This window comes from Poecilia reticulata, chromosome 12 (genome assembly GCF_904066995.2).
Source record: "Poecilia reticulata chromosome 12, P_reticulata-male-v2, whole genome shotgun sequence".
Classification (NCBI taxonomy): domain Eukaryota; kingdom Metazoa; phylum Chordata; class Actinopteri; order Cyprinodontiformes; family Poeciliidae; genus Poecilia; species Poecilia reticulata.
The window spans coordinates 27,210,752-27,222,170 of NC_088841.1; the positions used below are offsets into that span (position 1 = coordinate 27,210,752).

General features: G+C 53.4%; 1 protein-coding gene across 4 annotated transcripts; it reads left to right on the forward strand.

Annotated features, from left to right (window-relative positions):
* The first annotated feature begins 600 nt into the window (after positions 1 to 600).
* On the forward strand, positions 601 to 11,182 carry nadk2 (NAD kinase 2, mitochondrial). 4 transcript variants are annotated; one of them, XM_081613077.1, is made up of 13 exons: positions 601 to 958; positions 1,008 to 1,457; positions 1,919 to 2,007; positions 2,129 to 2,217; positions 2,613 to 2,694; positions 2,797 to 2,880; positions 9,624 to 9,763; positions 9,861 to 9,999; positions 10,081 to 10,176; positions 10,264 to 10,319; positions 10,405 to 10,458; positions 10,530 to 10,653; positions 10,742 to 11,182. In XM_081613077.1, the coding sequence occupies exons 2-13, from the start codon at positions 1,245 to 1,247 to the stop codon at positions 10,878 to 10,880; spliced, it is 1,305 nt and encodes a 434-aa protein (XP_081469203.1). In that variant the 5' UTR covers positions 601 to 958; positions 1,008 to 1,244; the 3' UTR covers positions 10,881 to 11,182. The 4 variants fall into 4 exon arrangements, with proteins under 4 accessions (XP_081469203.1, XP_008423058.1, XP_008423062.1 ...); XM_008424836.3 differs by having other exon boundaries at positions 601 to 1,457; XM_008424840.3 differs by having other exon boundaries at positions 602 to 1,457; positions 9,861 to 9,954; positions 10,039 to 10,176.
* Positions 11,183 to 11,419: the final 237 nt, after the last annotated feature.

The following is an 11,419-nucleotide window of genomic DNA, read 5'->3' on the forward strand; positions in this document are numbered from 1 at the left end:
CCCATGACGACGGAGGACAATTAGAGGAGAAGATTCCCCCCCCCCCACCCCGAACCAGGACCGGGACCAGGTCAGGCAGCCTCGGTTCCGACTCCTCAGACTGCAGGATGAGACCCAAACACCGGGACGTGGTGCCGGTTCTGGCTCTGGTACCTTCATCCTCCCAACATTAAAATAAAGAAACACACCCGAAGCAAAATTCAGACTAAAATCCAAACTTTTAATGCTTTAAAAAGACCAAAATCTTTTATTTCAAACGTTTTTTATGGTTGATTCCAATCAGAAGCAGCAAAATGTAGATTTAAGCATGAATTAAAATACAGTGGTGATGGCCTAATAAACTTATTTAGCATAAAAATGCAAAACTTTTAACATAATTGGCAGCTTTTGGTCACTGAATGTGTTCATTTATAACTGCAGTATATTATTTAATGCCTTATTTCACTAATTTGTAACAAACTATACTTCTGTTAATGAGTATTTAAAACCTAACAATATGCAAAAACCTGAGGGTCACGACCCCTATAGTGAAATCCTCTGATTTAAGCTGCTGTGGGAGAAGAAATTAAAGAGCCGGTTAGCGGCTAGAAGATCCGGCTCTTTCAGGAGCCAAATGAAGCGGATCTCGCGGAGAAGCTGGAATTCCCAGCCGCTGCTGCGTCACGTACGTAGCCAATCCAGAGGAACCTACGCAGGTTACGTAGATCCGCAGTACGTGCCGAGGCGCCTGGTGTGTTTAGCAGCTTTGCTCCTCTGTAGTTTCGCGTTTTTCCTCTTTATTTGATGTTTTCCGGTTCTGGTTCTGGTTCGGAACCGAGTCGCCGCTTCGCTGCGCTCCGAGCTGCCGAGTTAAACCCGGGGAGCGGCTTCAGTAGGCGGCTCTCGGGCTGCGGAGAGCCCCGCTGCTAGCAGCCTTAGCTGGGTCAACCAGGCTAGCAGCCTTAGCTGGGTCAACCAGGCTAGCGGCTAACTGGTTAACCAGGCTAGCAGGCTAACTGGTCAACCAGGCTAGCAGCCTTAGCTGGGTCAACCAGGCTAGCGGCTAACTGGTCAACCAGGCTAGCGGCTAACTGGTCAACCAGGCTAGCGGCTAACTGGTTCACCAGCCGGTCACCAGCTGCCCTCCTCACCCCGGGCTGGACTCCTGGACCGGCCATGTCCGCTCACTAACCGCAGCAGCAGCAGCTCCAGAACCCTCGGCTCGGCTCGGCTCGGTTCGCCATAATCCGGCTTCAGGTCCCGGAATGGCTCGCTGCCCGGCGGTGAACCTGCTGCGGTTCGGGACCAGGAGCGGCTTCCTGCGGCCTCTGCACGCCGCGGCGGGCGGCCGCTCCGCGGAACCGAGAGCCGGGTTCAAACCGGACCGGGTTGCCGTGGTTACCAAAACCACCCGGTATGAGTTCGAGCAGCAGCGGTACCGGTACGCCGGGCTGTCTGAGGAGGACCTGAAGCAGCTGGTAAGGAACGGTTCTGGACGGGTCCACACTGGGACTGGGTCACACTGGTGGGTCAGACTGGGTCAGGGTTCTGGTCGTTCTGGGTCAGGGTTCTGGTATTTGTGGTTCTGTTGGGTCTAAACGGATCAGGACAACCCAGCTGGCATGTTTACACATTAAAATCTGAAAAGTGCGGCGTGCCTGTGTGCAGCCCCTCCAGACTGACTAGCAGAGATTTGACCTCTGTGGTGGTTAAACATGGTTTCCTTTGTGCCCCTGAGCCAGAACCATCAACCCGGTCGGGTTTCTGGTTCTGGTTCTGGCTCTGCTGGAGGTTCTCCTATGAAAACGGGGTCCTTCCTCTCCACCGTCGCCCCCTGCTGGTCGGGAGGAGAGATGCTGCCAGCCAGAACCTGCTCTGTGCTTCTGTTGCCCTCTGGGCTCCATCAGCCTTACGACCTTTGACCTCTGCTGTCTTTCAGCTAGCCATGAAGGGCTCCAGCTACAGCGGCCTGCTGCAGCGCCACAACATCCACACCAGCAACGTGGAGCACGTCGTCCAGAGCCTGCAGTGAGTCCAGCTGCTAGCTGCTAGCAGCTAGCTTCTGCTGCTAGCAGCTAGCTTCTGCTGCTAGCAGCTAGCTTCTTCTGCTAGCTGCTAGCTTCTGCTAGCTCCGTCTCTCTGTCCGCAGGAGCGCCGGCGTCGAGGTGCGGGTTGTGCGGAGAGGGGAGTACGACGAGGAGGTGGTCCGGTGGGCCGACGCCATCGTCTCGGCTGGAGGTAAGCCCCGCCCACCGGGTCCCCGGCGACCAATCGGGGCCCAGGCGTCGCTGGATTTAACTCCTCGGTTCTCGTTGGGCTGCGACTCGTCGAGTTCTGGGCGCGCTTCTGGCTCACCTTGATGCGTAACCGTGGCAACGGGGTCCCGTTTGTCCGGCCGGTTGGCGTCTGAAAGGCTGCAGTAACCCCTGACCTTTGACCCCCACGCCGTGGAGACTCGGCCGCCTGCGAGCAGCCGCTGCTGCGCTGACTGCTACAGGAGGTCCTGCAGCGGATCAAACCCTGCAGAACTTCTTGGTTGACGTTGGGTTCATGGTTCTGGTTCTGGTTCCGGTTCTGGTTCTGGTTCTGGTTCCGGTTCTGGTTCTGGTTCTGATAACTGCAGTGTGTTCCAGGTGACGGGACGATGCTGCTGGTGGCCAGTAAGGTTCTGAACAAGGACAAGCCGGTTGTTGGGGTGAACACCGACCCAGACAGGTAAGCCCCGCCCACGTTGTCTAAGCCCCGCCCACGTGGTCTAAGCCCCGCCAACGTTGACTAAGCCCCGCCTCCTGCTTCACCTGGCCGTCTCTCCAACAGGTCAGAAGGTCACCTGTGTCTGCCGGTGCGCTACACCCACGCCTTCCCAGAGGCCCTGGAGCGGCTCTGCCGTGGTGAGTTCAGGTGCGTACTTACCTGTCAGTCATGGTGAGTTCAGGTGTGTTTACCTGTCAGTCATGGTGAGTTCAGGTGTGTTTACCTGTCAGTCGTGGTGAGTTCAGGTGTGTTTACCTGTCAGTCATGGTGAGTTCAGGTGTGTTTACCTGTCAGTCGTGGTGAGTTCAGGTGTGTTTACCTGTCAGTCATGGTGAGTTCAGGTGTGTTTACCTGTCAGTCATGGTGAGTTCAGGTGCGTATTTACCTGTCAGTCATGGTGAGTTCAGGTGCGTTTACCTGTCAGTCATGGTGAGTTCAGGTGCGTTTACCTGTCAGTCATGGTGAGTTCAGGTGTGTTTACCTGTCAGTCATGGTGAGTTCAGGTGTGTTTACCTGTTAGTCGTGGTGAGTTCAGGTGTGTTTACCTGTCAGTCATGGTGAGTTCAGGTGCGTATTTACCTGTCAGTCATGGTGAGTTCAGGTGTGTTTACCTGTCAGTCGTGGTGAGTTCAGGTGTGTTTACCTGTCAGTCATGGTGAGTTCAGGTGTGTTTACCTGTCAGTCGTGGTGAGTTCAGGTGTGTTTACCCGTCAGTCATGGTGAGTTCAGGTGCGTATTTACCTGTCAGTCATGGTGAGTTCAGGTGTGTTTACCTGTTAGCCGTGGTGAGTTCAGGTGTGTTTACCTGTTAGTCGTGGTGAGTTCAGGTGTGTTTACCTGTTAGCCGTGGTGAGTTCAGGTGTGTTTACCTGTCAGTCATGGTGAGTTCAGGTGTGTTTACCTGTCAGTCATGGTGAGTTCAGGTGCGTATTTACCTGTCAGTCATGGTGAGTTCAGGTGCGTTTACCTGTCAGTCATGGTGAGTTCAGGTGTGTTTACCTGTCAGTCATGGTGAGTTCAGGTGTGTTTACCTGTTAGCCGTGGTGAGTTCAGGTGTGTTTACCTGTCAGTCATGGTGAGTTCAGGTGCGTTTACCTGTCAGTCATGGTGAGTTCAGGTGTGTTTACCTGTCAGTCATGGTGAGTTCAGGTGTGTTTACCTGTTAGCCGTGGTGAGTTCAGGTGTGTTTACCTGTTAGTCGTGGTGAGTTCAGGTGTGTTTACCTGTCAGTCGTGGTGAGTTCAGGTGTGTTTACCCGTCAGTCATGGTGAGTTCAGGTGCGTATTTACCTGTCAGTCATGGTGAGTTCAGGTGTGTTTACCTGTTAGCCGTGGTGAGTTCAGGTGTGTTTACCTGTCAGTCATGGTGAGTTCAGGTGCGTTTACCTGTCAGTCATGGTGAGTTCAGGTGTGTTTACCTGTCAGTCGTGGTGAGTTCAGGTGTGTTTACCTGTTAGCCGTGGTGAGTTCAGGTGTGTTTACCTGTTAGTCGTGGTGAGTTCAGGTGTGTTTACCTGTTAGCCGTGGTGAGTTCAGGTGTGTTTACCTGTCAGTCATGGTGAGTTCAGGTGTGTTTACCTGTCAGTCATGGTGAGTTCAGGTGCGTATTTACCTGTCAGTCATGGTGAGTTCAGGTGCGTTTACCTGTCAGTCATGGTGAGTTCAGGTGTGTTTACCTGTCAGTCATGGTGAGTTCAGGTGTGTTTACCTGTTAGCCGTGGTGAGTTCAGGTGTGTTTACCTGTCAGTCATGGTGAGTTCAGGTGCGTTTACCTGTCAGTCATGGTGAGTTCAGGTGTGTTTACCTGTCAGTCATGGTGAGTTCAGGTGTGTTTACCCGTCAGTCATGGTGAGTTCAGGTGCGTATTTACCTGTCAGTCATGGTGAGTTCAGGTGTGTTTACCTGTTAGCCGTGGTGAGTTCAGGTGTGTTTACCTGTTAGCCGTGGTGAGTTCAGGTGTGTTTACCTGTTAGCCGTGGTGAGTTCAGGTGTGTTTACCTGTCAGTCATGGTGAGTTCAGGTGTGTTTACCTGTTAGCCGTGGTGAGTTCAGGTGTGTTTACCTGTCAGTCATGGTGAGTTCAGGTGCGTTTACCTGTCAGTCATGGTGAGTTCAGGTGTGTTTACCTGTCAGTCATGGTGAGTTCAGGTGTGTTTACCTGTTAGCCGTGGTGAGTTCAGGTGTGTTTACCTGTTAGTCGTGGTGAGTTCAGGTGTGTTTACCTGTCAGTCGTGGTGAGTTCAGGTGTGTTTACCCGTCAGTCATGGTGAGTTCAGGTGCGTATTTACCTGTCAGTCATGGTGAGTTCAGGTGTGTTTACCTGTTAGCCGTGGTGAGTTCAGGTGTGTTTACCTGTTAGTCGTGGTGAGTTCAGGTGTGTTTACCTGTCAGTCGTGGTGAGTTCAGGTGTGTTTACCTGTCAGTCATGGTGAGTTCAGGTGTGTTTACCTGTCAGTCATGGTGAGTTCAGGTGTGTTTACCTGTCAGTCATGGTGAGTTCAGGTGCGTATTTACCTGTCAGTCATGGTGAGTTCAGGTGTGTTTACCTGTTAGTCGTGGTGAGTTCAGGTGTGTTTACCTGTCAGTCGTGGTGAGTTCAGGTGTTTTTACCTGTCAGTCGTGGTGAGTTCAGGTGTGTTTACCTGTTAGCCGTGGTGAGTTCAGGTGTGTTTACCCGTCAGTCATGGTGAGTTCAGGTGTGTTTACCTGTTAGCCGTGGTGAGTTCAGGTGTGTTTACCTGTTAGTCGTGGTGAGTTCAGGTGTGTTTACCTGTCAGTCGTGGTGAGTTCAGGTGTGTTTACCTGTCAGTCATGGTGAGTTCAGGTGTGTTTACCTGTCAGTCATGGTGAGTTCAGGTGCGTTTACCTGTCAGTCATGGTGAGTTCAGGTGCGTTTACCTGTCAGTCATGGTGAGTTCAGGTGCGTATTTACCTGTCAGTCATGGTGAGTTCAGGTGTGTTTACCTGTCAGTCATGGTGAGTTCAGGTGCGTATTTACCTGTCAGTCATGGTGAGTTCAGGTGCGTTTACCTGTCAGTCATGGTGAGTTCAGGTGTGTTTACCCGTCAGTCATGGTGAGTTCAGGTGCGTTTACCTGTCAGTCATGGTGAGTTCAGGTGCGTTTACCTGTCAGTCATGGTGAGTTCAGGTGTGTTTACCTGTTAGCCGTGGTGAGTTCAGGTGTGTTTACCTGTCAGTCGTGGTGAGTTCAGGTGTGTTTACCTGTCAGTCATGGTGAGTTCAGGTGCGTATTTACCTGTCAGTCATGGTGAGTTCAGGTGTGTTTACCTGTCAGTCGTGGTGAGTTCAGGTGCGTATTTACCTGTCAGTCGTGGTGAGTTCAGGTGTGTTTACCTGTCAGTCGTGGTGAGTTCAGGTGTGTTTACCTGTCAGTCATGGTGAGTTCAGGTGTGTTTACCTGTCAGTCATGGTGAGTTCAGGTGCGTATTTACCTGTCAGTCATGGTGAGTTCAGGTGCGTTTACCTGTCAGTCATGGTGAGTTCAGGTGTGTTTACCTGTCAGTCATGGTGAGTTCAGGTGTGTTTACCTGTTAGCCGTGGTGAGTTCAGGTGCGCTTACCTGTCAGTCATGGTGAGTTCAGGTGTGTTTACCTGTCAGTCATGGTGAGTTCAGGTGCGTATTTACCTGTCAGTCATGGTGAGTTCAGGTGCGTTTACCTGTCAGTCATGGTGAGTTCAGGTGTGTTTACCTGTCAGTCATGGTGAGTTCAGGTGTGTTTACCTGTTAGCCGTGGTGAGTTCAGGTGTGTTTACCTGTCAGTCATGGTGAGTTCAGGTGTGTTTACCTGTCAGTCATGGTGAGTTCAGGTGTGTTTACCTGTCAGTCATGGTGAGTTCAGGTGTGTTTACCTGTCAGTCATGGTGAGTTCAGGTGTGTTTACCTGTTAGCCGTGGTGAGTTCAGGTGTGTTTACCTGTCAGTCATGGTGAGTTCAGGTGTGTTTACCTGTCAGTCATGGTGAGTTCAGGTGTGTTTACCTGTCAGTCGTGGTGAGTTCAGGTGCGTATTTACCTGTCAGTCATGGTGAGTTCAGGTGTGTTTACCTGTCAGTCGTGGTGAGTTCAGGTGCGTATTTACCTGTCAGTCGTGGTGAGTTCAGGTGTGTTTACCTGTCAGTCGTGGTGAGTTCAGGTGTGTTTACCTGTCAGTCATGGTGAGTTCAGGTGTGTTTACCTGTCAGTCATGGTGAGTTCAGGTGTGTTTACCTGTCAGTCATGGTGAGTTCAGGTGCGTTTACCTGTTAGCCGTGGTGAGTTCAGGTGTGTTTACCTGTTAGCCGTGGTGAGTTCAGGTGCGTTTACCTGTTAGCCGTGGTGAGTTCAGGTGTGTTTACCTGTCAGTCATGGTGAGTTCAGGTGTGTTTACCTGTCAGTCATGGTGAGTTCAGGTGCGTTTACCTGTCAGTCATGGTGAGTTCAGGTGTGTTTACCTGTCAGTCATGGTGAGTTCAGGTGTGTTTACCTGTCAGTCATGGTGAGTTCAGGTGCGTTTACCTGTCAGTCATGGTGAGTTCAGGTGCGTTTACCTGTCAGTCATGGTGAGTTCAGGTGCGTATTTACCTGTCAGTCATGGTGAGTTCAGGTGCGTTTACCTGTCAGTCATGGTGAGTTCAGGTGTGTTTACCTGTCAGTCATGGTGAGTTCAGGTGTGTTTACCTGTCAGTCATGGTGAGTTCAGGTGTGTTTACCTGTCAGTCATGGTGAGTTCAGGTGTGTTTACCTGTTAGCCGTGGTGAGTTCAGGTGTGTTTACCTGTCAGTCATGGTGAGTTCAGGTGTGTTTACCTGTCAGTCATGGTGAGTTCAGGTGTGTTTACCTGTTAGCCGTGGTGAGTTCAGGTGTGTTTACCTGTTAGCCGTGGTGAGTTCAGGTGTGTTTACCTGTCAGTCATGGTGAGTTCAGGTGTGTTTACCTGTCAGTCATGGTGAGTTCAGGTGTGTTTACCTGTCAGCCGTGGTGAGTTCAGGTGTGTTTACCTGTTAGTCGTGGTGAGTTCAGGTGTGTTTACCTGTCAGTCATGGTGAGTTCAGGTGTTTTTACCTGTCAGTCGTGGTGAGTTCAGGTGTGTTTACCTGCATCCCAGCCGGTTAACGCGCCGCCGATCCGTCGTTAGCAGGTTAGCGAGTCACATGGTGTTCAGCTGCCGGGACCCGTTGATCCTTAGCGCTTAGCGCTGCCATGCTGCTGCCGCCGCCGACACGCCGGGTCGGCTGCTCTGATTGGCTTAGAGCTTCAGCGGCTCTAAGCCAATCAGAGATCAGAAGCTCTGAGCTTAGCGAACGCAGCTCATCGCTTCAGCTGGAACAGGAAGTGGAGCCAAGATTCAACCATGGTTTCCCGGAAAAACGTCTGAAAAGTGTGGCGCGCTTTTGTCCCGGAGGTCTCTGCAGACATTTGACCCGACCAGTCAGAGGGGCTGGGGATAAAAGCGCGCCACACTTTTCAGATTTCCTCTGCAAGCCAGGAGTCGTTTTGTTTTATGTCTGAACTTCAGTCGGTGTGTAAATCTGGAGACGGTTGGATTAGAAAGCAACTGGTGGGATTACGTTTAATCCCAGGATGAGCAGAAACGGGACCAACAAAGGTTCTGGTCAGTCCAGATCCTCTTAGCCTGGAGGAAGAAGAGGAGGATGAAGAGTTCAGTCTGCTGCTAACCGCTAGCTGCTATTCCTGATCAGCAGAGGCCACATCTATTCAGAAACCACTGATCTGTTTAGTGACAGGCTGCAACGGTAACTAGGCAACCAGTGTTGGCTAATGAGAAGGAGAATACTAGCTAACATTAGCATTTGATAAGCTAACAGCTAGCATATCTAGGCTGGTCAGGCATGACTTGTATTTTCTTCTATAAGGAAACTTTATCAATGTCAACTGAACGAGTCGGTGCTGCTAATGTGATGCTACAGCTATCGTTTATCATCCAGTTTTCTTTTTGTTTTTAAAGAAAAAACGTGAGCAGTTACCAAATGCCGACGCTAGCTTATCAAATGCTAACAACCTGCAGAGGAAGTGGGTAGTGTAGTGAGTGACCAACCTGGGCATGCTAGCCTCCCTATAGCTAACACTGGCTCCTAGCTTCCATATAGCGAACGGTAGCTGCTGGCCTCCCTGTAGCTAATGCTGTCTGCTAGCCTCCCCATAGCTAGCGCTAGCTTCCAGCCTCCCCATAGCTAGTGCTAGCTTCCAGCCTCCCCATAGCTAGCGCTATCTGCTAGCCTCCCTATAGCTAGCGCTAGCGGCCAGCCTCCCTGTAGCTAGCGCTAGCTTCCACCCTCCCCATAGCTAACGCTATCTGCTAGCCTCCCTGTAGCTAGCGCTAGCTTCCACCCTCCCCATAGCTAACGCTATCTGCTAGCCTCCCTGTAGCTAGCGCTAGCGGCCACCCTCCCCATAGCTAACGCTATCTGCTAGCCTCCCTGTAGCTAGCGCTAGCGGCCAGCCGCCCTGTAGCTAGCGCTAGCTTCCACCCTCCCCATAGCTAACGCTATCTGCTAGCCTCCTTGTAGCTAGCGCTAGCGGCCAGCCTCCCTGTAGCTAGCGCTAGCTTCCACCCTCCCCATAGCTAACGCTATCTGCTAGCCTCCCTGTAGCTAGCGCTAGCGGCCAGCCTCCCTGTAGCTAGCGCTAGCTTCCACCCTCCCCGTAGCTAGCGCTAGCTGCTAGCCTCCCTGTAGCTAGCGCTAGCGGCCAGCCTCCCTGTAGTTAGCGCTAGCTTCCACCCTCCCCATAGCTAGCGCTAGCTTCCACCCTCCCCATAGCTAGCGCTAGCTTCCACCCTCCCCATAGCTAACGCTATCTGCTAGCCTCCCTATAGCTAGCGCTAGCTCCAGCCTCCCCTTCAGAACCGGGCCCAGCTGTTCTGTGTGTCCAGGTGGTTGTGGCGCCAGCGGCTCCGGCTGCACCTGGAGGGAACCGGGATCAACCCGTCTCCAGTGGACCTGCATGAGCAGCAGCTGAGCCTGGAGCAGCACAACCGGGCCCACCGGATCAGCACCGTGGACCGGCAGCAGAGTACGGCTCACAGAACCAGGAGGAACCGCCCCTCAGAGAAACCGGTTCCGGAGGCCCGGTTCTGGCAGTGACTGTCCGTCTCTCTGCCATGTTTCAGGAGCCGGAGCGCTGCACCCGGCCTATTCCAAGCCCAGCCTGCTGCCGGTGCGCAGCCTGAACGAGATCTTCATCGGGGAATCTCTGTCCTCCAGGTACCGGCCCGGCCCGACCCGACCCGACCCGCCGGCCGGCCGCATGTCCGTCCAGAACTCACGGCTGACTCTCTTCCACCGCAGGGCCCAGCTAAAAGTCTTCACTCCCCGTCTCTTCCTCCATAGGGCGTCGTACTACGAGATCTCGGTGGACGGCGGGCCCTGGGAGAAGCAGAAGAGCTCCGGGCTCAGCGTGTGCACCGGAACCGGGTCCAAGGCCTGGTGAGTCCGGACCGGACCAGAACCTCGTCCTGAAACTTTGACTGAGCCGTTTCTGTCAGCTGTGTTGATGTTTTTTTCCTCCCGCAGGTCGTATAACATCAACAAACTGGCTGGACAGTCTGTGGAGGAGGTTCTGAGAATCGGTACGTGAAGCGGGCCGGTTCCGAGCGGCCCGGTTCTGATCAACGCGGCCCGGTTCTGATGTTCTGATGTTCTGATGTTCTGCAGGAGCGTCTCGGGCCAGAGTTGAACTCCCACTCAGCAGGGAGTTCCTGGAGAGAGGTGAGTTTCTGACCCAGCAGAGCGAGTTCTGGTTCTGGTTCTGGTTCTGATGTGTTCTGGTTCTGGCCCAGTAACCGACGACTACAACGCGTCCCTGGTGTTCGCCCCGGACGAGCCCCGCCTCTTCTACAGCGTCAGGGAGCCAATCAGCAACCGCGTGTTCTCCAGCAGCCGGCAGAGAGGCTTCGCCACCAAGTCAGTGCTTTGACTAGGCCGTCCGGCGCCGGACAGGAAGCCGTGAACGCTGCAGCTTCTTCTTCTTCTTCTTCTGCTCCTCCTGCAGGGTGTGCGTCCGCTCGCGGTGCTGGGACGCCTGCATGGTGGTGGACGGCGGCACGTCCTTCGAGTTCAACGACGGCGCCATCGCCACGGTAACCGTGAGCGAGGAGGACCGGCTCCGGACCGTCCTGCTGGACCAGTGAGGCGGGTCGGCGGGCCTGTTGCCATGGAGACGGGATCAGGTTCCGACTCGCCAAGCCCATAATCAAGTTCTGATCCAGAGCCGAGCGGAGCTGCTGCACCATGTGACCGACCAGCTCTGCTCTGATTGGCTCAAACCAAACGTCCAATCAGAGGACAGAGATCTAAAACCCATAAACAACCTGGACCAGGTGACCCAGTAACCGAGGCAGACATCCCATAATAAACCGCTGCCTCACAGAGCCTGCCTCTGGTTATTTAACCCGACCCGTCAGAGCCGGACCAAAACCAGAACCAGAACCGGGCCGGAACCAGAACCGGAAACAAAAGTTCCTCCTGGAACCTTTTTGTTCATGTTTCTGGTAGAGCCGTAAATCTGACGCGCAGCTACAGCCGCTAGCAGCCGCTACAGCCGCTAGCAGCCGCTACAGCCGCTAGCAGCAGCTACAGCCGCTAGCAGCGGCTACAGCCGCTAGCAGCAGCTACAGCCGCTAGCAGCAGCTACAGCCGCTAGCAGCAGCTACAGCCGCTAGCAGCGGCT